Source organism: Pteropus vampyrus, unplaced genomic scaffold (genome assembly GCF_000151845.1).
Source record: "Pteropus vampyrus isolate Shadow unplaced genomic scaffold, Pvam_2.0 Scaffold47, whole genome shotgun sequence".
Taxonomy (NCBI): Eukaryota; Metazoa; Chordata; class Mammalia; order Chiroptera; family Pteropodidae; genus Pteropus; species Pteropus vampyrus.
Genome location: NW_011888828.1, coordinates 889,194 through 915,281, shown reverse-complemented (window position 1 = coordinate 915,281; position 26,088 = coordinate 889,194). Strand labels below are relative to the sequence as shown.

The 26,088-nt window shown below is 37.8% G+C and overlaps 1 protein-coding gene and 1 pseudogene across 3 annotated transcripts in view; one reads left to right on the top strand and one right to left on the bottom strand.

Annotated features, from left to right (window-relative positions):
- Window positions 1-3,478: 3,478 nt before the first annotated feature.
- CCDC25 (coiled-coil domain containing 25) overlaps window positions 3,479-26,088 on the bottom strand; it is a 36,743-nt gene continuing 14,133 nt past the window's right edge. For 2 of the 3 annotated variants that reach the window (XM_011359348.2, XM_023530174.1), the window contains 5 exons: window positions 21,376-21,451; window positions 15,920-16,023; window positions 15,492-15,694; window positions 7,737-7,782; window positions 3,479-4,990 (listed from right to left, as the gene is read on the bottom strand). In XM_011359348.2, the coding sequence (XP_011357650.2) occupies window positions 4,961-4,990; window positions 7,737-7,782; window positions 15,492-15,694; window positions 15,920-16,023; window positions 21,376-21,451 (459 nt within the window). In that variant the 3' untranslated portion in view covers window positions 3,479-4,960. The remainder of the gene's footprint in view (window positions 4,991-7,736; window positions 7,783-15,491; window positions 15,695-15,919; window positions 16,024-21,375; window positions 21,452-26,088) is intronic. The other variant, XM_011359349.2, reaches the window with a different exon arrangement.
- LOC111739139 lies at window positions 17,738-17,856 on the top strand (annotated as a pseudogene).

Below are 26,088 nucleotides of genomic sequence, written 5' to 3'. Positions count from 1 at the left end.
TTAGAGTTTTAGAGATTTACTCCAAAACTGAGCAGAAGGTACACAGATTTCCCACTTACCCCTACGCACACACACACATACACACACAGCCTCTTCCATTATCAAATTGCCTACCAGAGTGGTTCATTTGTTAGAGTCAACGACCCTACACTGACAAGTCATTATCACCCAGAGTCCACAGTTTACATCAGGGTCACTCTTGGTGTTGGACATTCTATGAGTTTGGACAAATGTGTAATGTCATTCATTATTATAGTATCATACAGAATAGTTCTACTGCCCTAAAAATATGTACCCTATGCCCTTTATACCTATTGAATTTTAAACCATGGGTGAACCTATTCATGTAATTTAAAATGTTTCAAACCTTCTTCCCAACTTGGAAGCCCGGAGTTGAGCTGAATGGAGGGAGTCGTCTGCTACATGAAGTGAGGGAAGGTTTGCATGTATCTTTTACCCTCTTTAATCCCTGACACATGAGTGGCAGAAGTGAGGGAGAAAAAAAGTCCAGGTAATCCATGCACTGGTCTATTCCCCAAGGCTTCACTGTTACAAAGCTCCTGTCAATAAGTGGTTTTAAAAATGGCAGCATAACGCTTTCCACCATGGCAGATGAGAGACCAAGCAGGGAGGGCTTCGCTTTGAGAGGTGGGGGCAGGAACACAGACTGCCTTCTCCCTTCTTGTTGAAAAAGGAAACTTCTTCCAACCTTAGGCACCAGTAAAGCTTTTTCTGTGACCGAATTTAAGCTTTGTCTATTTCAGACCTTCCATTCCTTTCTAAACTCTTAAAGCAATTCATTTTGAAAAAAGTTATGTAAGCCTCATTGATGCTGAGTACATTAACTATAAAATAAAAGTTTCAGAAGGGATGTAATATAATGAAGCTAAGGATTCACAACTGAAGATAACCTTGGTAAGTCTGAGCTAGTTAAATAGGCACACTGCCTCTAATATTTTCTTCTCTACCTTTTTCAGTCTGTAATTTTGACCTGTTGACCTTGAATTTAACCAAAGAGCTAAAAAGGTTCAAGACCAACAGACCAGCCTGTACACCTGAAAGGTCCCATTCTCATAAGCATGTCCCAGAAATCATAAGCAAATGTTAGCCTTCTCTATGCAAGGCAAACTGCTGAGGCAGAAACCAAAATACCAGAAAGAGTGCAGGCAGCTACGGCCTCATCTAGGCAGGAAGTACAATGTCAGGCCATTAGTCTTATATTTTTACTGCTGTGGTTACAGGATGGGGTTGATGTGGGAATGAAAAACAATACTGACTCTGGAGAATTCCTTCTTTTTTTCAGCGTTATATACTGACACCCACTCACCAGGCTTGGAAACTAGCAAAAGTTACATGGGACTTCTAGAGTGAGCATTCATTTCCCCTGGCTTCCATTCCTTGGCTGTCAACAAAGGCAGAAAATGCCAAGCCAATGCCAATTGGCGCATGCCGACAGCAGAGACCTGTTTCTTATTTCATCTGGCTACAGTGCAGAACTATAGTCACCACCGCTAAGGTGGAAAGCTGGGCATTCCCACAATAATTGATACAACCATGAAAGGCAAAATGAAGCAATCAAGGTGAGACAGAAAGACAGAGGTATGCATATTCTTACACCATGGTCAGTACATGGTATTCCACAGGTATTTTCAGGTAGCCAAGAATCTCCTACTTGCTTGAAATAAGTATGCATATCCTATTGGTGAGACTAAGTAAGTCTTGGTAGAACCACACACACTTGGTTCTACTCAAACTACAAGCTTTCGTTATATTTTATGTATCATTCATCCAGGACATGATGAACATATGGTTGGCATCATCCCATTTGTGAAACGATATAAGGCTCATAAAAGTCTCTCACCCACGAGTGCCTGGAGAAGAGCCTATTTGGCACCAGTGCTGTCCTCATTTCTCAGCTGTCACATACTCACTGGAGTTAGATGGGTTCAGACTGACATTTAGCTCGGACTTTTAAGTTTCTAATTTTACACTTTTGATTACAGTTTATTTTTTACAGTCTACTTTAAAATCAAAAGGTCACCCACTCACTCTACTACAATCATTCCGAGTGTGGGATTTTGTTATTCACAATGCCGTGCTTCAAATCAAATAGAGAAAAAGCAGGCTTCAATATCACAGCTCAGGAATAACTGAACAAGTGTTCCATTTCTCCATCCTGCTCAGTTTTTCCCATAACCAGGTCCAGCCTGGAAAACAGGAGCTTCCCCTCTCAGACAGATGCAAAAGCGGGAGGAAGTCCTAAGCTGGAGGCCAGAGCTGAACTCTCCCTCTCTAATCTTGCTGTACGTGGGCCACCTCTTCCTTTCTGGGCGGGGAAAACCGTGGGCACTAAACAGTTATAAGGCTCGCCAAAATCCGAGCTTCAAGAAAGTTGAAAACAGTACAATCAAACAAAAGATGAGGGTTCAAGTAAAGCCTAATGCCTTTTGTTAATGTACAAGCCTTCCATACTTTGGTATACTTCCCCAATACCTGTTCTAGCAAAAGCACTGTGACAAAGCTCCCTTGCCCATAGATGAGAACCCTAGATCAACATAAACAAATTCTAAGGCTATAGGAATATAACAAAACAGAGTTTGTGAAGTAGATTAAATAACAATGTGAACCTTACCTACGTGCAGATCAAACAGAGTGAGGAAACTGGAGGCAGAGCTGGCAAGACAAATATTCCAGGATGAGTGAATCTGATCAAGGGCACAGCTTATAAAAATACCAAAAACCTGGAATTTTCCTATAGGAAGTTTAGGAAACATGCCAATAGCAAGAAATGAGATGACTTTAGTGCCAACAGTCTGTCTGACCTGTTGGCACTGAACCAGTGTCCTCAAAAAAAAAAGATCTTTGCTTTCTCTGGGACCAAGACAGCTCTGGGGAAAAATTACCCAACGCACAGGCAGAGGTAGGGGGAAATCAGCACAGAGCAGCTGAAAAGATTCAAGTGCTTGGAATTCAACTGAGAATATTCAGAAGAGGGCTTGACATTTTAAGCCAGCATAAGCTGAGTGTTATGAAACATTTAAAATCTGGACTCCAGGATCCCTTACACTACAGCAGAAAAAGATGTAGTTTTCAAAAACTCGATCTACATATGCTGCAATGTGGGGTACAGAGGAGTCCTTCAGAAAGTAGAAAGTTGAGGTGACGCAGGTGATACCGAGGCAAAATCTCCCCATTTTAGATATTCGCAGCAGAGTGTCAAAGAAGTGCTTACAGTAACCAGGCAGAAGAGCATGGCTACTAACTTACACTCAATTAACAATGTGTCTGGGAAAGGTCATCCTCTTTGGCTCAGTGGGCTTCTGGGGGAGAGATGCATTTACCAGTGAGGGAGGAGATGATACCCCTGTACAACCTGCCAGACTGAGCCTATGATAGATGCATTTTAAAGCCAGAGTCCTTTCACAACCAGCTTGGGGATGGGGATAACAAGCGAATTCTAAGAATTTATATATCAGTCTTTCCATAAAAAATGATTCTTTATTATTATATTTTTAAATCACAGAACTCCAGGTTGAATATCATTAGACACACACACACACACCCGCCACTAATTTCTGGTGTTGTCTCCCATACTCCATCTCAAAATTTAGCCGAGCTATGCCTCAGGGAATTTTCCAGTTCAACCCCATACACCAACTTGGGATAAATAGAAACACTGAAGTCTTCTGCTTTTACCCACACTCCCAAAGTGCTAATACTGACAGAATCTGTTAAGAGATTTTTCCTGGGTTAGAATAAGAACAAGAACAAAAATGCTGTATGTACACTCTGGGTGTGGTTTGAATGTGAATTCATATGCCTTCTGACCTGCAGGCTTTGTTCTCTTTCCCTTTCATTGTTTTGCTTTGTCTCTTTACAGGGGTGGCCTTACACACTTCAGCAAAAATGTATCTTCTATTCAGAATCATACTGACAAGCAGGTGGTTTGAACGAGTAGTGCTGTTACATATTAAGTTACTGAGTCTACAATTGAGAAATCTAAACTCTGGGGTTATAATTCAAAATAAATATTATTTCAAGGTAAATAAACAAATTACTTGGCTGGCTAATGAAATGCTTAAGTCTTTCTAAAATCAGAATTACAACATGGACTTCTGCTTTATACTGTATTCCAAAACAAAAACAAGGTAACCTACACCTTCAGAATGATTCACAGAGCAGCCCTTCCTATTTCTCCCTCAGTGCTGAGAAATGACTCCAGGCTCGAAGTTGTAATTTACGTGGCTTGGGTTATCTGGTGCTCAAGTAAAAACTGCCACCAAGGCCCAACCTTGATTAACACTGACTATTCCTTTAAGTATGATGGTTGGAGGCCCTCACTCAGAAAAAGTAAGGATGTAGAAAGCAGAAGCTAGGGCAAGCTGAGAGCTGAGGACCACTTGCTAACCGACTCAGACTACACAATGGAACGTGAATACTGAAGCCAGCAATTATCTGAAAATATCAGTATTACCTTCAAAACCCATATGCTTTTTTTCCTACTCAGGAAATTGAGAGTGAGGGGGACATTCCTATATATTGCTCTCCAATACAGTCTTTTTAACAGAAGTGAAGCTATTTTAAGACTATGAAAAGCTTTTCGAGACATCTGTTTTCAAGGACAGACTGCAGTACCAGAAATACTTTTCAGAGTTGGTTTGTTCCAAAGTCTATCCCAGGAATAAAGGCAGCCAACTTTCATGAAGTAAAGTACCAAGACATGTTCTGGCAAAAATATTTTCACTTTCCTAAAGTTATATGCTGTCTTCAAGTCCAAGTATATATATATGATCCCTATCTCTCAGCAAAAAAATGAACAATTTTTTTTTTTAACTCCCAAGTTGATATTTGTGTAGAATGAACACAAAATTTTGGCTGTTTTTGTAATTCAGAACACAGATGGAATCAAAATGTCTGCAACTGTCCTAAATTCACATCTTTAAAAGGTCCTTTTCTCCATTCACATGAATTCATCTGAATCGTTGCCGTCCTGCAGGAAACAAAAAAGTGAAACCATAAAAGCCTTCAAAATAAATAACCCAATTTTTAAAATTTATAGTCAGTCTTAAGAAATAAGCCTCCTTCTGCCTAATCATAGAGCTCAGAAAGTAAAAGATAATTAAATTCCCTCATAACTTCTCTGCCTTAAATTGTTAGTTGTTTAGAAGATCTGGATAAGCAGCTACATTCTCTACTGCCCTAGAGTCCTAAACTGAATAATAGCATTAGAGATGTTGAAAGAGTCATCCTGTATCTTTGAAGGTCAGTGTTAGATCCCAAACTCAGGATGAAAAACTTGCTAATATAATTTAGATGGGTGACAATGGAAGTGCATTACTCATAAAGGCTGTGAGTTATACTTGCAAAGAGTTCCCATGTGGCTCAGAATCTGTATTTTAGGATTATAATAACTTTTAAATACATATCTGAGATCCAAGACTTTATTTGGACAATTTTTATAGTTTAGATTCCCTTAAAGAGTCAACATGTTTTTCAATATAGCAAAATAGGTTTCCTGTCATCCGCTTATAAAGTGACAAGCAAATAAAATGTTAAAAGTAATTGTTTATGGTTCCCGATACCAAATTTACAAAGATTAGACAGAAATTATAGATAGAAAAAAATTTTTCTAAATAGGAGAGCGGAAACTCAAAACCAACCTCAAAGTGAAAATAAGTTTTCCGGATGAACTTGTATGAGCTAAATTAAAAATCAAGTTCTATCTTACATCTTCAACTGAAAATCAACAGAATACGCTGCCAACTTGGATCATAAAAGGTCTGTATGCCCTCAACAGAAGACGGCTACAGGAGAATTAAAGCTTATTCTTTTGAAATAAGAAAAAAAGCTGTAAGTGTCCTGCCAGTGCAAGAGAGAGAATAAACACCCAGTACAAAACTTCCTTGGAAACTTGAACCTGATTCTAACCTGGAACTCGGAACAGGGGTAGTAAGCAACAGAGGGGGAGGAAAAGGAGAAGGATTAGTTCTCCTTTGGTCTACAAATCTGATTTCCTAATCCTGGAACTTTCAACATCTGTCAATAACCAGATGGTGTTCGTGTACATATATGTATATTCATATGTATGTGTGTGTTGTGCTTATTTTAAAAATCCATAATGATGAGAATGAAAATACCTAAAATCGTAACTTAATTTAGGTGCCAGATATCTGCTGGAAAGTAACCCCTAAATAAATAAACCATCAATAAGCAAAACCATTACAACAGAGACATTAGATTTGAAGTATATTTAAGATTTCTGTTTAACTGTTTTAAGAGTTTCAAGAAATCTAAGACTAGTTCCCAGAAGAGATTAAAAACATCTCGCTTTCTGATACTGAGAGTTTGTGGGAAGATGGCAATTATGGACTTTATGGATAAGAAAAAATGACCATTTATATTCATGGAGTGACTAAGTCAAAGAACATTCACATACGTGCCCTTGTTTAAATTTCAGAACAGCTCCATGAGGTAATGTCTTCTTTTCGTTGCTATTGAATATACCCCCAGAGAAGTTAAATAACTTTATTAGCCTTATCCAATTAGTAAATGACAGTTTGTTTCTAAACATCAAATTCAAAGCTCTATTTAATTACATAATGCTACCTCAGAATTTTTCAAGAATAAATTATAAAGATACATCTCGAACTCATAAAGAAGCCTCATAAATTTAGTTCTTCACAGAGACAGGAATAAGGATATTGTTCTTATTTATTTTTAGAATAATATACAGATATGAACAAGAAGTAAAATCCTATTAACATCCTAATTCATGCACCAAATATGGGGTTTGAGTAGAGGACCTTTTAAGGGACCTTAAATTCTATTATTTCTAAGCATTAAAGCTGTGCTGTTTTATCAGTATGTTTTGTGATGACAGAAACATTCTATTTCTGCACTAATATGGTAGTCCCTAGCCACATGTGGTCAGTATGACTGAGAAACTAAATGTTTAAATAAAATTAAATTTTAATTAAATTTAAATAGCCATATGCAATCGATGCCTAGTGCATTGTAGAACACTGATCTAAAGCACTTATTTGTAAATTATACTGCAAAACATGCAATTCAGCAAATCTTACTCAGTTTCAATTTTGTACAAATACTGTTTAATAAGAGCTAAACTGTGCTATCTCCATATACTTCGAAATGAATTTTGGGAAAGATAGTACTGATGGACAATAAGTCCCTGACATAATTTCAGTAGAATAATCACGTTAATGCTAAGATCCTTTCAGCACTGTACTAGGGATCACCATTCCTCTTTATCTTAGGTCCTGAGGAACATGAAAACAGCCAACGTGGTCACCTGGATTACAGATAAGATCTTAGATTTAATACTTCTGTTTTATTTTTTAATTGAAGGTGATAATTTTGTCCTCACTCAATTACAATCTACAGTCACATTAATATAACATATTAAAAATAACAGTACTCTAGCATGCCTGCAACTAGAAAAGAAGGAAATGAGGAATGTGAAAGTCCTATAAATACCAATAGGCTGCACCTGACGACAAGGTACGACATGAGGTGACCTACTTAAAAACAAATACATGAGTAAGTCCACACGGAAGGAGGGGCAATGCCTAAGAGAATTCACCTGAGCATCCTACAGTTACCAAATCATGTCAAGCCATCTGCAACATGTGAGTTAATACTGGCCAGTAACTTAATTATTAAACACCCTTAGTGAATTATTTCAAGGTAAAACATTAGACCAAATAACTTGAACATACCTGATTTGAAGACATATTCTCAACTTTCATTAGTGATGAATAGCTCCTATAAGAAAAAAATAGTTAAAATAAGGTTAACCAGCTGGCAAGTATTACCCGAACATTTACTATGTGTCTAGCACTGCTGAGGGTCTTTTGAAAAACATATAATCCCTGACCTCAAGGAGCATAAAAAGGATAAATATCTATGAACAATAAATATGATGTGCACAGCACTCTATAGTTTACAGACTGCTTGCTTAAACTCATTCCATGTCAACCTCCATAACTGTGAGGTAGCTGGCATTAATCAGATGAGGAAATTCATCTATGGCCAAGAGCAGAGGGCAGATATAATTTATAGCTGAAGTATAACGCCCAGACTGTAGATGCTACAGGAATTCAAAAGACAAAACATATCAGTGTGGGCGGGGTTGTTGGGGCACTCTGCTCAGATGAGGTGGAGTCCAAACTGAGTGGAGCAACTGGGTAGGATGAGTGAGAGGAACAGATCCAGAGAATGGTACGATGAGCAAAGGCAAAGAGATGGCATTGATAATGACATTTCAAACTAACTCAAGTGGAATCTGAAAGCAAAGTAGTGAGAAATCAGACTGGATGTGTGGGGTGTGATTACGTTGTCCTAACTGCATGAGTTAACACAAAGTGATCAGCAAGAAGCCACATGAGGCAGTAGAGGAGAGACATGAGATTCGATAAGTATTTATTAAATATCCACGATGTACAAGACCCTTTTGTAAGCCTGGGTGAAGGAGATGGGATGGTAAGAAAATAGAAAAAGACGAATAAAACAAAGCCCCCAAAGAACTTACCAGGAGGGGAAATAAGACCTATTCGGCAATGGCTACACAAAAAGTTCTATTAAAAATACATGAAGAGACAAAGGAAAGTGAGACCACATAATACCAGTGTTTTACCCACAATTATCTTATAAGGCAAGGGACAGTATTATGGCCACTGTATACACAAGAGGCAGAGTCATGGAAGTTGTCCAAGGTCTCACAGCTAACAAGTGAAGAAGCTAGGTTTGGAACCCGGGTCTGCCTCCTGAGCTCACGCTCTTGCCATCATGCTACAGCCTACTGCAATATCCTAACCTGAGGGCATGAAATCATGGTGTTAACAGCTGTGCTGGTAAGAAGAGATAAATCTGAGTGGAATCGATGACGACATCATCTAGCTTGAGTGATTTGAAGAAAATAATGTTACGCCTGAGAAAAATGGGGAGACATTGCAAAGAAGTGCTTGGATTTGGGTAGGTTACATCTGAAGTAATGGTGAGACACCCAAGTAAATATGAACTGTAGAAACTGAAAATTGAGAACTACAGGTCAGGAGATTTGTCACAGAGACAGACAATGAGCTAGGAGATATTCAGAGAGAGAGAGACATTGGTAAGAGTAAATGGTATCTATAAGAAGCAAGTAAGATCAATAGGCTACATGAGCAGAAAGACAAAGACATTTGGTAAAAAAAAAAAAAAAAAAATGTGGTTTAAATAGAGAATCTCAATCCTGGCTGCATTTTAAAATCACCTGTAAAGATTAAAATATACTTAGATGCCCAGTTGTGGGCATTTACAATCCAGGTTCAAGAATCACTGAATCTGCCCTCCCACTTAAATGAAAGCAACACACAAATTTACCCTTTTTTAGCCCACGTGTTCCCTCTCAGCTCCATCCCATCAATCCAACTGCCTCTCTGACATTTTTTTGGAGCCTCAAAGGTATTTTCAGATTCCTATGTTTACATCCAAATCATGGTCTTCTCCCCTACCAAAAATTGTTAGGTTTTTTCCAGTATTCCCTAGCTCAAAGAATTGCACAGCTATTCATTCCATTCCACAAACCAGAAACCCAGGAGTCATTCTCTTTCCCTTCGATTCAGTCTATTTCCAAATCCTGTCATTTTATCTATGAAACTGCTTTTTATCCATGAAACTGCTTTTTATCCGTACACTTCTCTCCACCTCCACATCACCACCACAGCCCAAGGTACCACTGCCTGTCATGTGGACAACTACTAGAGTTTCTTAACTGGCCTAGCACACACACTTGGTTCCCTTTCCAATCAGGTCAGCAAAGTGACCTTTCCAAAACATAAACCTTATCATTCTACCGTTGCTTAAAACTCTTCGGTGACCTCACAAAAGCCTTAGGATGAAAACAAATACAGCCAACGAGGTCCTGCACAGGCGGACTGGCACCTTGATCCATATGCTCCCTCATGCCTGCTGCTCCAAACATTTGGACCTGCTTTTAGTCCTGTGTTTTGTCTTGCTTCTCCCAAAAGGGTCTTTGCACTCACAGTTCTCTCTGCTGAGAGCACTCTTTCCACTCCCCTCTTTAACTAGTTTTGACCTTAGCTCAAGAATCACAGTATCAGGAAAGCTAATCTCAGTTACTTATTCATCCATAATATACTGACTGATCACTCACTGCATACGCAAAGCACTGGGTCACATATAAGGAGATACAAGGATACATACAAGCGCTTCTTTGAAAAGAGCTTATCCTTAAAATGAAGAGCTATGGCACACATAACATTATTTACAGAAGGCAGCAGTAGTAGTGTGTGAGAACAAAAGGAGGTACAATTAAAGCAGTCATTTCTACATTAGACTATATCATCCTTTTAATCAATGGTCACACCATTACCTCCTCCTACATGTCGACACTGAACTCATCCTACAAGTCTACTTCTTCCTAATATCCTAGGAAACCTATAATGGCTCCTTATCATGCAGAACATGAAATTATGGACTCAACAAAACATTTTATTCTAAATCTTTTATTCTTTTTAGACTTTTGCCTATGTATGACTTTGACTCCAGCTTTGCCAACTTGTTCATTCCTTGCCTTACAGGTATAGCAGAAGTACGGACTTCAGAATTACAGGCTTGTTTGAATCCCTGCTTCACCACTTATCAACTATAACCTTCACATTTCACACATAAACTGATGATACATGTACCTATGCCTTGCCATTTTACCTGGGTCTTGTATTTCTCTGACTTCAATCACCTGAGCCTTAGGGTTCCAATTCTGATGTCTCAGACTCCCACTTTAAATACCCTTATCCCTCAGGCAGCCACAGCTCTACCCTTTGTCTTTTCTGATCTGTTACTCACTTAGCCACTATTAACTACTTTTCCCTGACTCTTGTTTATTTCTTCTGGTTTCAATATTCACATGGTGAGCTTGATTTTGATGTTAATAAACCTTTGCTACAATACCACAAAAGCCAAATAAGAGAATTCAAAATTAAAATAGAGCAGGTAAGCTTTTAAATTACATCACTGGATGTAACCATTGAGGACTGATAAGAACTTTAATATCATAACTTGTGACCCGACATTTAGATTTTTACAGTTTGAGCTCTGAAGCTGCTTGCAAGGCATAACTTTGCCCTTTTGGTCTCCGAAACCTCCTGCAGAGCGAGCAGCCCCCTCTCACCCCCCCGCATGCTGATTGTACTCTTTGATAAGTCGTACTCTTTGCATTGTCAATAAATAATACTCTCTGTACTGTAACTGTGTGACCAAAAAAACCCTTTTGTTCTACAGGCCTGGGCTGGAACTAGGACACTGATAAATGCTTAATCATATATTACCCACTGTTCTCATCTCACCACCTCACTTGTTTGACCACTGAGTCAGCCAACCGTTGAAAATTCAGTTGCCCCAAACAATCAGAATGATGTAAGTTTGTGGTCTTGTTTCCCCTGGCAACCCATCTCTTTAATCATCAGTTCCTTGCAATTTCTGCCTTTTAAAAACCTAGCCCTATCTGCCCCCATTTTGAAGTGTATTCTTGGTTCATACCAAGGGCTATGTTCCCTGGTCTGCAAGTCATTAGCTGAAAAACTCTTTGGATTTCTCAAAAGGATTCTCTGAACTTTTGTTTATACCATGAATTCAACTAATGAGATGAACAGTGTTCTTACGCCACACTGAAGGGAGCACCATGGACACTCTTCCCTCGCATGTCAAGAAGTGATAGTGTCCATGGGAAACAGCCTAAAGGACTTCTCCAAATGTCCACTCTCTAAAATCCCTGTAAAATGAAGACTGAGTGGAAGATGTGCTTTTCTAATTCTCCAGGCAAGGTCATTTCTAAGACTACTTTCAAAATCTGTGTTGAATCTCTTTTGCTCTTTTCTCTTATTCTATGTATGGCCTACAGTGCATAGAAAGAAAGCAATATGTGAGGCTTCCTCCCTACACCTAACCCCATACGAAGATTCTTTAAACTAAAATCCCATTAGACCCTAGACTGAGAGGGCAAGTGTGAGCTACAAAAACTGTCTAAAGAGCTAATGAACAGGAGGGATAGGTGAGAATTTGTGAATTCTAAGAAAGGGGAAATTTTCATTATTGATTAAATGAATAAATCGTTAATAGAAGGTACTGATATACTGCTACTATCTAGCCTTCACACTCTGGTACCCTCCTAATTATTCAAATATTTCTATAAACTACCTAAAAGGACGAGCTTTATGTATTCTTATTTACATGATCAGATCACTAAAATTTCTGCACACTAAGCTCAAGGAGTAAAGTGCTTATTTGCAAGAACAAGATGGAGTCGCCCAGCTGCAAGGGCGACTACTCTTTTCACCACAGAAGAAATGCAGCGCCTTCTCTGTTGTGGGTTTTGTTCTATTCACTCCTAAGCAGAGGGCTGATGGATATGGCCCTGACTGGAGCTCAAAGAACTTGGATTATACAAAAGCACTTCCATCCAGTTTTTCCTCCTGGAAGAAATTAGAAATGACAAGCTTATTGCCATTCTTGTTCTAAGAGTTGAGGCTAAAAAGGAGTCTAGATTCTAAATAATGACTTTCAAACTGGAAAGAAGTTGGAATGTAGCTCTTCTGGATATGGGCTAACTTTTTCACTGAAATCATCTAGAAACACTGGGGATACTGTCCAAGATAAGAATATCTTCTTGGTTCATGTGTGGAGTTCCCCAAACCATTCAAAAGTCAATTTCTTAAGCATTCTCAGCAACTAAAGTAGACATTCCCCATCAGATGGTCCAAATAAAAGCAGCAACTGTTGGTGAAATTCGATGATATTTTCATGGTCAGAAAGCCAAGTGAACAACTTTAGAATAAGATTTTATAGATTTTATAGGCATAGGATTCAATCTCTCGAGTGGAAGAGTCAAAAACAGAAATTAGAGTGATGCTAGCACTACAAATGTATAAAAACAGATTATAAAACATCAGAAGCTTCGAGTTTGTTGTGGAATTTCACAAAGCTGCAGAATTACAACATGCAAACAGCAGCTCTGCACATGCCAAGCAAATCCTTGCTAGGTCCCTGCATCGGTTCCTCACGCCACAGCCCTGCTTCACATTCTCTACCTTCGGCAGCATGTGACTCATTTTTGTGGAACATGTTTCACAGAAATAAACACACCAACTGTTTTTGGTTTTCTGAGGACTCATTAAAAATAAAGCAGGAAGGATAAAATTGTGTAGAAAAACAGGGACTAGAAAAGTGATCTGTAATTTATCTCACTCATATTTTCCTTTTTATATACATGTACCAACAAGCGACAGCTTAGAAAATGGTTATTAAACTTTTGAAGCCAAAATTTTATTTAATAACAATGAAAAATTTTCTCCTCAGTTTATATGAATATTTTATATATTGTTGATACTATAAAGAAAGTCTAGAAGATGTAAAAACTGTGTTTTAGTGTACGGATTCATTTGTTTAAATGCTTGCAACTTTTTAAACTAGTAAAGTCAAACACATGAAATCTCCTAAATTTTAATAGCATATAGCTTAATTTGAAACAAAAATGTAATGTATTTTAAGGTAAATTATGGTATCTATATATTACTTGATTTATTTATAAAAAAATAATTACTACTTTAACATTAAATAGACTGAATGGAGGACCGAAGAATGTGGTAATAGTGTGTGAACTTGAGAATCAGACTGAGACTGGTCACATAACTTTGGGCAAGTTACTTAACTGCTTCTCTTCCCCTTCTCCAAAGTGCAAAAAATATCTACCTCATATGGCTGTTAGGATTAAATGAGATAATGTGGTAAAGCACAGTAGCGTTTGACAGATGACGAGTGTTCAAAAATGTTATTCTTTCTTACTAAATTTTATAAGAATATTAAGTGATATTATATTTCTAACAAATAACATTGTTTCCAAACAAAATGATGTTAGATTTGTAAAGGGCACAAAAAGGCATGTTTTCAATTTTTTCTCCACTGTGCACTAAAAACAAAAAGGGATAAACTAAATTCCGCATCACCCAAAATCTATACGTTTTACCACAATGAGTTGACCATTTTTCTTTCACCTCTAACAGAAAGCAGACTCACAATTCTAGGTCAAATCAAATGTTTAAATCTATGCATTACTTCGTCTCATGTTAGCAGATATAACTCAGGGTAACACTCCTGGAGTTCTCCATTTGAATATTATACTTTAAGTAAAGCTCCTCATCCTGTTTTAGTAGGATATCCAAGAGGAACACGTGTATGTGGATAACTAATAAGTATCAGTACTTGATCAAAATACCAACATTCTGACCCGACGATCTAATAATTCAGGTATTCCAAGGAAACTGGGTCAGGACATGGCAAGAGAGCCCATTTTGATACAAGGTCATTCCCAAAGCCAGTAATACATCAATAGACCCCCCACCCCCATCACCGCTTTTTGGTATACTTAACAGAAATGATATCAATAGACGATTGTGGGGAAAAAAATCTAGGAATTATGTGACTAGAAGGCTGAGGATCAATTTCCTTCCTTTACAAAGAAGAACGAGGGGCCTCTTTAGGTATAGTATTATACATCTATACAGATTCAGTGTGGTGGGCAGAAAAATGATCCCACCAAAAGATGTCTACATGCTAATCTCCAGAACCTATGAATATGTTACCTCGTTTGGAAAAATGGACTTTGCAGATATGATTAAGGTAAGGATATTAGGGGGGGAGTTTATCATGGATTATCTGGGTGGGCCCAATGTCTGTGCTTTTGGTCCCTAAAAGCAAAGAAGCTGTTGTCAAAGATGGGGCTATGAATATGGAGGAAAGGTCAAAGAGATGCGATGTTGTTGGCTCTGAAGATAGAAGAAGGGGTCACAAGCCAAGAAATGTAGGCAGCCTCTAGGAGCTAGAAAAGAAAACAGATCCAGAAAGGAACACAGGCCAGATGCCTTACCCAGTGAGAACCACATAACACTTCTAGCATACAGAACTGTAAGATAATAGATCTATGTTGTTTTAAGCTAAATTTGTGGTAATTTGCTATGGCGGCAACAGAAAACTAATATAGTCAAGGATTCTCATGGCCTTATACACTAGAATTTCGGGATCCAAACTTTATTTTAACTACTATTTATTGTTTAAAAATGCAGTGTTTTGAAGCAGGCCTCACTACATTAATTATATTAAACTTGCAAAATGTAAAAAAAGAGGTTTTAAAAACAGTTTTTAAGAGTTACTAGCACTGGACTTTAGAGCTAAGACAACTGCACTCAAATACCATAGCTAGTCAACGTTAAACACTTAATATAGCATCTATTCTTGATTAAATTCACTGCTGATTTTAATCAAGGGTTAACCCTTAAGATTGAGACACAGATGGAGGGAGGGACAGTCAGAGCTTGTACCAACCTCCATCTGTATCTCAATCTTAAGGGTTAACCTTTGATTAGAATCAGCAGTGAAGAATCTTCGAGGTCAATAATAATACCGTATCTCCAACATACCTAAGTTCATCCATTTCCCTCTTCTTCTTCATCTCTTCCTTTTCTTTCCTTTTCATGTCCTGAATTTGGGCCTTCTTCTCATTCCTCTCCTCGCGGTCTCTGCATTCCTTCTCTGCTGCTAGGTCTGGGAATCGCTCCATTTTTGTTTTTTCTAATCGGTTCAAAATCTCATTCACTTTCTTCTCCACTGTCACAATGTTCACCTTTGAGAGAGACAGAATAAAAATCTCTTGAATGTTTATTACATGAGTCCCCCTGCCCCGCTACCCTCCAGAACAGTGGAGAAGTTTTCCAGGGGCTTAGCAACCCAGATTAATTCTCTTTAGAAAACATACACGATGCTGAGCCCTCAAAAACAAAGTGTTAGAAAAGATGGATACTCCACTCAGTGGCAGGACCCCGCCTCCCTCCGTGGCGCAGAAACTTACATCCTTCTGCCTGTGGAAGCCTATCTGCCCCACATCCATGTCCGCTGTTTTCTTCAGGTTAGACCACGGTGTATATACCACGTTAATGTTGTTCATTTTGCAGCCTGCCAAGAGAGACTGTCTTCAACATGCAGGCAGACGACACTGAGCAAAGTGTTCCCTTACCCACTGGCAAGTTACCGTAATCCAACAAAGGAAAAAGCTTCGAATGAACAGGCATCAAGTTTTAAACCACAAAATACTTTTTTTAAAAAACCACCCACAAAAGGCTGACGAATGCAATTCAAGCAAAAGAAAGAGGTGGAAAGCAGGGGTCCACTTCCAAGACTCCCTAAAATTGAATGTGAAACTTATTATGTGAGCTTTTTTTAAAAAAAGAGGAAAGAACCAACCAGGTTTCCCCAGATTCTCATATGAACCTTTGATCCAACAAAGGTTAAGCAGCAAGATAAAGCAAAAAGCCATGGCTTGGGATGCAGGAGACCTGCATTCCATTCTGGCCCTACCACAAACCAGCTGTGCCACTTTGAGAAAGTCCTCATGCCTCTTGGAATCTCATCTAAAACACGAGGAAATCTGACCAGTTTAGAATTTTTGTTTTTTGTTTCTTTTAGCAGTGGAACCTCTTTTACCAAAGAGAACACATCAAAGTAGTCACAGCAGAGATGCTCTGGATGAAAAGGGTGCCAGGCACCCTATTCATTCCTCCTTCTTTTCCCTCACCACCTCCACCTCACATTTCCCCTCTACACTGACAGCCTCCCCAGCAGCTCAAAAAGTCAGTGTAATCACTGGTCCAACACTCTTTAAGGCTCTTCAAAATTAGATGGCATTATATTTCATAGTTTATCATATCATCATAGACATTGAAGTCTTATGAATACTACCTTACCTAAGTGATCAAAGTTAATACCACCAGAAATGGTGCCAAATGGCAGGCACCATGTGCCTACTCACTGTAATGGGCAAGACTTTACCTATGAAGCAGTCCTGCCTGAAAACTCATCATGTGATCCAACTCAAGAAGAAGCATCAGACCAATCCAAATCGTGGGATATTCTACAATCGCTCTCCACTCTGAAAGTGTCAATGTCTTGAAAGACAAAAAAGTGTCTCTAGATTAAAGAAGTCTAGAGAGACACGACAAGTAAATATAACACATGATCCTGGATCAGAAAAAAATACTTTGAAGGGACAGTGGTGGGACTTACAAATGAACTATATATCATCAGATAACAGTTTTCGATCCATGCTAAATTTCCTTAATCGATCACTGTAATGTAGTTCCTTAAGACAATGTCCTTGTTTTTAGGGCATACTGAAGGTTAGTGATGTCTAAAATATTCTTTCAAATGGTTTAGCCGAAAAAATTAATAGTGAGTATGTTACAGAGAGAAAGCAAAGAAATATGGAAAAATTGCTGACTCTAAATGAAGAGTATATGAGAGCTGTATTTTTCTTGCAACTTTTAATCTTCGAAATTAAGTTTTTAAAAATTCTCCAATGTGCAAGAAGGATACAAACCTGGATCGATCCTACCTTCCAAGACTAAAGGAAGGAAGATAAGTACATAAATAACTTCAATTAAAAATAGAACTCATCAAATACTGGAAAGGTACAGGTAAAGTGCTAAGGTAGTATAGCGAGGGCACTCTAAGCTGAAGGAGAAGAAAGGTTTCCTGGGAGAGGTTAATACAGCTTAGTGGGTAAGACAGAAGACCTTAAAGTCAGACTAACTTCATATGCAGCCTCTACCACATGTCAGCATGCTGAGAGCTTGGGCAAGTTCCTTAATTCTCTTTAAGCTCTGCTTCCTCAGTCTACAGCCATGCTACCCTGAACAAGCCCAATCCCGTCTGATCTCGGAAGCTAAGCAGGGTTGGGCCTGGTTAGTACTTGGATGGGAGACCACCTAGGAAGACTAGGTGCTGTAGGCGTAAAAATTAAAAAATAAGAGATTGTAAGCTGACAAGGTCCTTGCAATGTGTGAGGTCAACCAAGGGTTGCCTCACCTAAAAAAATAAAATTAAAAAAATAATAATAATAAAAAGCTTTGCTTCCTCATCTATGAAATGCAAATAATAATATCTAACTCAGTAGGTTGATAAACGAAATAATTTTTAAAGTTTTTTACCACAGTGCCAATCATATGATCAAAATTCCGTGTTAGCTATTACTACAATTACTACGTGGACCTTGAACCTTAGCTTGGCTATGGACTTGTAATGACTGATAAGGAGAACAACACTGAGAGCAAAGAAAACAATAGTCATGTGATGCACAACTTTCTGTCAATGATGAACTTCATATATGACGGTGGTCCCATAAGATAATGGAGCTGGAAAATTCATATCACCTAGTGATGTATGAATGGAATCTGGAAGAAGACACTTAAGAGGTTTGTCTGTGACTTCCAAGGATTTGCCAAGGAAGAGGCTGCAAAAATCAAAAAGGCTGTAGTTGAATTGCAAACAGCTTTAACCTGGGTGAGGAGCTCTTGAAGGCGGTTTCTAAGGAGTCGAATAATGAGCTGTTGGAACTGGAAGAGAAACATAGCTGAAGAGGCAAAAGAAAAGGAAACTGCAAGAGAAGAAAAAGAAGAACCCCCAAGAAAATTTACAGTAAAGGGTTTAGCAGAAGATTTTGCAGAGCTCAGCAAACTCCTTAAAGTTAGAAAACATGGACCCCCCACACCAAAAGTTTTTCATTAACAGAGAAGAATATTCATGGTGCATTTATCTGCTTACAAGTAAATCTATGATGCAAAACAAGAAACAAACCGAGCAAATCACTTATGGACATATTTCTGAAAAGAATGACACTTCCTGAAAAAGAGCCTCAGGCAGGTCATTCAGGAGGTATTCTTGAAGAAGGTATTGTTATAAGAGATGACAGGTCTATGTGTTATCGTCCTTAAAGACCTTCCAGTGGGATGAAATGCGGAGGTGGAAGACAGTGGTATTGATGATCCTGACCCCCGTGTAGGTCTAGGCTCATGTGTATATTAATGTCTTTATTTTTAACAAAAAGTTAAAAAAAAAATTTTTTTTTGGTAAAAGTAAAAAAAATTAATTAAAAATACAAAAAAGCTTACAGAATAAGGTTATATAGAAAACATTTTTATACAGCTATACAAAGCTGTTACTACAAGAGTTGAAAAGTTAAAAAAAATAAAGTTTATAAAGTAAAAACGTTACAGTAAGCTATGGTTACACTGGAGAAAAATATTTTTAAAATAAATTTAGTGTAGCATAAGTGTACAGTGTTTATAAAAGCTACAGTAGTGTAATGTCCTAGGCCTTTAAATTAATTCACTGCTCACTCAATGACTCACTCAGAGCAAATTCAAGTCTTGAAAGCTCCATTCATGGTAGGCACCCTATACGGATGTACCATTTTTTATCCTTTACATTGTTTTTTTTACTATACCTTTAATATGTTTAGATACACAAATACTTACCATTACGTTACAACTGCCTACAGGATTCAGTCCATTAACACGTTGTACAGGTTTGCAGTGTAAGAGTAATAAGCTATACGTGTAGTAAGCTATACCATTTGGTTTGTGTAAGTTCACTTTATGATGTTTGCATGACAAAATCGCCTAACGATGCATTTCTCAGAACATATCCCTGTTGTTAAACGACATATGACTGTATAAGCAAAGGTACAAGGTAGAAAAACAGAAAACATTTGCTTTGGCTAGAGTATGAAATATGGGAAGGGAAAATAATTCTGTAGTCAGATCAAAGATGCTTAAATGCCAGCTTAAGAAGTTTGGACTTAAAAATAAAAAAAGAAGTTTGGACTTAATTGTATACACAAAGTTGGGGTGTCACCGAAAAGTGGCTAAGCCTTTAAAAAGTTTAACCTGGCAAGAGATTACAAGATGAATACAGAACAGGCTGGTCAGATTCTATGAAGGCAAACAAGTTTAATCCCAACTCCCTTGGTTCTGAGTGCTAAAGGTGGTCAACCTGGGAGGAAAATATTTTAACTCCGCAGTGACTCAAATGGAGTGTACTCAGCAAATCTCACAGCAAAGACAATCTTCACTCCTTAGCATTCTCTGCCATTACCTTATGAGAGTGAAACTCTTAGGCTTCGCTCATTTTCTGCTAGTGAGCTGTCACTGTGGGAAGCTGAAGAGACAGAGTTAATTGTCATGAGTCTTCTCTTTTCCTATTTTCTCTAGAACTAGCAAACTATAAAGAGATTAAGAAGAAAGAAGCTGGGCCAAGAATAGAGTCTAAGGCTCTTTTAATAAAGTCACGTCTGCTGGCTAGGGGCATTGACAGGGGATAAGAAGATGTGAAAGAGGTTGCAACACACAAGGAAAGAGGATAATGATGGTTTTAATTTTTATTATCTTTATATCAATACTGAAAATCTTAACTGGAAATCTTAGACACTCTGTTCTACTCATAAAAATGGAATGTCCCAAAACTAATTGCAATTTAGTGATTTATCGAGTTGAGAATCACTGGCTCTACAGATAAGACTTCCACTTTCTTTGGCTAGGTACCTGACTCGTTAAAAGCTGCCTCAGATTCAGGAAACACAGTCTAAGTGATGGTGAAGGGGGAATCACTAATCCCTGATACTTGGTACTGGCTATGTGTCTACCCAATGCTTATTTTCTATTCAAACCATATCAAACCAAACTTACCTTTACCCTATCTAGGTCTATGTCCTACACCTAAAATCCAATCTACAAACTCAAACATCTTAGCATATCACCATCTGCTGGTTCCCCATTTTTAACTCCCACTTCCACCCAAGTAACTGTCTTTCTTAACCTGTACTACTGACAGATTAAAGCTTGTACAGCAGAAACAGACAAGCACCAAGCCCAGTATTATAGGCCCTACCTAAAACACTTAACACCAATTGTTTCAACTGTCTCTGTACATTGGAATCACCCAGATCAATTAAATAAGATTATCTGGGAGATAAAAATCAACTGACTTGATACCTTACAAGGAGAAAAAAATATGTAATGGGAGGAGAGGAGAAAGAAAAAGTAGAAAAGAGTGATTTGGAGACTTGAGACTAGCATCTAATAACAAGGAAAAGAAATAAAGATATCAAACGATATTAAAAATAGAGCCATGAGACACATCTCTTGTTTAGCTATTAACATAACCTAATTTCCAAAAGTCTCTCTACAACCAACTTTAAGGGTAGGCAGGTCTAAGACAATCTATTCAAAGCAAGGAAAACAGGGTAAAAAGAGTTGAGATAGGACCATAAACATCAGAGAAGTGGGGAAATTCAGTTTTAGTTCTTTGATAGGTAGCAGAACTGTCATATTAAAGAACAAAACAAGGCAAAAGCATATTACATGTTATTCCTTTGATTCAAGCCAAAGTTAATAACATGTTCTCTAAAATGTAACCCATATCAGACACAGAGCCATTAGGGCTAATTCTGAAAACATCTCTAGGAAAACTGACCTTGAATGCTATTAGCCTTCACTAGATGGGCACAGTCCATCAGTACTTCCTTTGGAATGTCTTCTATCTTCTCTCCCTGAAACACAAAAATAAACCAAATGGTCTACTCCCTTATTACTGATCGATACTGAAACACTCAAAGGGCTTTGCTGCCTTTTTTACTAGGCACGATTTTATTAAAAACAGGGACTCTTCAATTGTATTTCAGAACACTGAAAAACGAAGTCTGTTATGGGAATGTTTATTTAAACTAAGAAAAGGCAAAAAAACACAGGCTATGAAAGAAAACCACCAAAATATTAACTGTAAATACGCTGAGTAATTTCTCCCTCTTTCTTCTTCTAATTCTTACTTCTACAAAGCTTATGAGGAAATGGTGCCTATGACGTTCCTCTCAAAGAGATATCTTACAATTGTGAGTTCCAAACATCTAGTAGTTCATCTATCCTCAGCCTTAAACAGGAAGCAAACCCTTGGTGTGTCAGATAAAACTATCAGCCATTAGAGAGAAATAATATTGATTCATTTTCTCTACAGATACTGTATCAAAGTCAAAGCTGACTAAACAAAGCCATTCCAAAAGAACAGACAGAAATATTTAAGAGGCAAGAGCGAGTGGAAATCAACTCAGTACTGGCTCCAACTAGGCACGGGATTACAGAAGCATTTCAGTTTGGGAATGAAATGTTCTACCTACGTGAATATTTGAGATAAATTAAGTGTTTTTCATTATATTTCTACATTTTTTTCTTTATGTTAAATATTTTAAATGGGAATCTCTCACATACATAAATTTTAACCAAAAATGTAAGTTTGTCACTACTTTAGCGATGCATCTCATTCTGTGAAATTCCCCGACTGCTTAAAGAATATCTTAATAATACAATGTCATCATTATGAATATCAATCATTATACTAGGCTATAATATAGTGACAGTGATACCTTCAGGGGCTTCCATAATTCACAGGAGACAACTGGCCTTATACTAAATAAATCGAAATGAAAAAAAACCCAAAAAACTAAAACAACAGCTACCAGTTTTTGAGTACCTACCACATGCCAGGTATTGAGTAACTGGGTCAAGGTCCCACATAGCTAGCTTGTAAGTGACAGAGTTGAGAGATAAACCCAGGACTAAATACATGTTCTAAAAACTGGCCACAGAGTATGCTGCCTACCGAGTTCTTGTGGAAATGTTAGTTTGTTGGCCTTGATGTCAGGCTATGTCCAATATCTCTTCTTACTACCTGTGGCTGTCACTATTCCTGAAGCAATCTCCTCTTCCTGTTTTGCAACTTCTAATAATATGAGCAGAAAAAACTCATTCAGCTTAGCATTATGCATAAAGTCAGAGTAAACAAACTCTGAGTGGAGAGCTTAAGGTACTCTCAATATGTAAAGGTCAGAATTTTAACTGTGGGCTTTGTGCTATCTCTGTTAATAAGGTAAGAAAGTTCTAGAAAAGTGAGGTTTTTCTATGGGTTTTTAAAACTCAAAGAAGCCCAGGAAAGAACACAACTGAATATCTGTGATTTTCAGGGTCTGGATTTAATTCAAGTGACTTCAACAAAAAGAATTAACACATATAGTGCTTAGCATGTGCCAGGCATTATTCTAAATGCTTCTGATAGGTGAGCTCATTTAATCCTTACAATGACCTAATAAGACAGGTACTGTTGGCTCCCTTTTACAGATGAGGAAACGGGCACAGTTAAGTAACTTGCTCAAAGTCACATAGCTAGTAAGCAGCAGAGCCAAGATTCAAATCCACAGTCCACTTAGTCTTACAGCAACTCCAACACTTACTTGGTACATGCTAGGTAACAAAGGGCTGTGCTATTTACTGCAGATCAAACAGGTAAAAGTTCCTAAGAAGCATATATTTTTATTGAGCATATTATGTACTTCCAAAAGAAAATAACATTAAACTTCTATTCAAACAAGTAATCACTGGCGATACCATGAATTTGGGATGACCATTATTTCCATTTTCTAACACAGCAGAATCCAAAGGAAAAACTTTAATCTGAACCCAAAGGAAATTTGATAATACCCCACTCTATTTTCTCTAAATTTAAAATAGTTCCAAAATGGCAAGAAGTTGCCTAGAATTCAGAATTTTGCTCCAGGACAGAGTTTACAATGTTCCTCTTCTCCTTTACAGTTCTCAAAAACATTAACAGTATAAAGATGAGCCACAGTGAATATTATAACTATAATGAAATAAGCATCTTGTATTTATCTGAAGTGGTCAAAGGCTGCCTTTTTTTTTTTTAAGGTTATAAAATCCCCAAAAGTGTTTGAAAAACCTATCTATATCTGACAGCATTTTAAATTAGCACAATACTTTCAGAGCACTCTGGCATAAAAAGAAGTTACCAAACTTTGTATCTTTAGACCCGGTAATTCCATTTCTGAAAATTATTCTAAAAAATAATTCGAAAGAAAAATAAAAAACAGCTCATAAAAAGATATATCTTATTGGAGAGTCGTAATGCTAAAAACTGTAAACATAAATTCTAACACAGAAGCTTTCATTATTAATTGTGGCATGCTACCAACTCAAAGCAGACAGCCAAAATAATATATATGAACATAATAAAGTAACATGAAAAAGTTTATAAACTGTCACTTTGAAAAATAAAACAATCAACCAGGGGATGCCAGGATAAAATGCAGACTGAGACAAAAGAATCTAAATATATTACAAGTGCACGACAACATCACTGAAGGGAGTCGGGTCGGGGAGAGGGGTGGAGCGGCTTACGAGTAACTTTGAAAATCAGTGTTTTGACTGGAAACTGTAAAGCAAAAAGACAAAAATAACTGCACATGAACTGTGCGGTTTTTCCTTAGCTGATAAAACTGTTTCTTATGGGGATACAGGTTAATAAATCTGACACTACTTACACATATACTGAAGTCAAATAAATAATCAAATGGATGGTGGATGGTAACAGGCTTCTCACTCTTTGAAAGGGAAGTTACAAATAAGCAAGGAGGGAAGGCTAGAATGGCCCCTGTAGTAAGGGATTCAGCGAAGATATTAGTTTGAGCTCCTGTTTAGCTTGATGAAGATACAGAGGGAGAGATACAGAAACAATTTATAGAGTGTATATGTGGGTTAGTATACATATGTGTATTTCCTAGCTCTGTCAAGTGAGAGGACCTAGAAGCAATGAACACACCAGAGTCCAGATCCTGGTTTCTAAATACCGTTCTCTAATAAAAGGTACCAAGGTTCCTTGGAGAAATAGCTGATTCTAGGGCAGTGGCAGAGAAAGTATAAGATGACCCTGGAGCATTTTGTGTCAGAAAGTAAGAAAGTGCTCAAAAAACAAAAGGATGGGAGCATATCAAAGGAGCTCAGGAACCAAGCTGACAGCTCCAGCCAAAGGTAGAACAATGTGAGCATCAACATAGTACTAGATTATAACCCAATGTATAAAATAAATAGGTGAATCCATACTGAAGCAAATAAATAAGTGAATAAATAGGGGAAAGAGACAAATCTTCCTTACAGAAGGATTCCAAACAATATATGTAAATACTTCCCATTCCAGGAAGTGGAGCTTAATTCCATCCTCTCTCCTTGAACATGGGCTGGACTTAGTGACTTCTTTCCAAATAACAGAGTATAGAATGGGGGAGAAAGCAACTCTGCGGTGGAGAAACCTAGCAAACACTTCCCTGGCCAGGCAATTGTGGTTAACACCATCAGTGATCAGTCCCGTTAATGCATGAAAAGGGCACTTCACCCTCTGCGATATTCGTTCTCCAAAACCCGTAACTTCAGTTGAGACATTACAAAAACATCAGATAAACCCAAATTGAGTTATATTCTATAAAATAACTGACTAGTACTTCTCCAACTGTCAAGACCATGAAAAACAGGGAAAGAGTGAGAAACTGTCACAGACCAGAGAATAGGCAGACATGACAACTAAATGCAGTGTGGGACTCTGGACTGGATCCTAGAACAGAAAGAGGACATTAATGGAAAAACTGGTGAGCCGGTTTAGTTAATGTTACTGACATTGGCTTCTTAGTTCTGACAAATCTACCATGGTAATGCAAGACATTAACAATGAGGGAAACTAGGAGTGAAGAACAGGGGAACTCTGCATTCTTTGCAACTTTTCTGTAAATCTCAAATTATTCCAAAATCAAACATTAAAAAAAAAAGCAATACCCATAACAAGTATATATACACCCTATTATTCAACTATATAAAATATAACATATTATATTTTATAACATTCATATATGAATGTTATAAAGACAGGTTGAAAAATAGTGGTTTATGTTACTAGGGAACATTACATCATCTTCCTTTACTACTATAGTGCTGTTTTAAATCTTCCAAAGAAGCCCCTGAAAGCTGGGAACATCTGCCCTTCGTGAGGCAGGAGAATCACATGAACCTGAGAGAAAGGAACCACAACATGCTCTGCATTAGAGAAGATACAAAGTCCAGTAGTGTCAACTGAAATGAAAGAGAGAGAAAGCAGAGGTGACAGAAGTACACCTGAACTGGCAGGACAAGATAGTGCTTCTAGCTGGGAAATGTGTACTATGTCCAAGTTTCAAAAATCACCAGAATTTCCCTTAGTGATTTTCTGGGTCAGGGGGAAGACATCTCTTCATTTGCTAATTTTTAGATTTGTACATATTTATTATTCTAAGCAATTTAATTGCAGAAAAAGGATAGA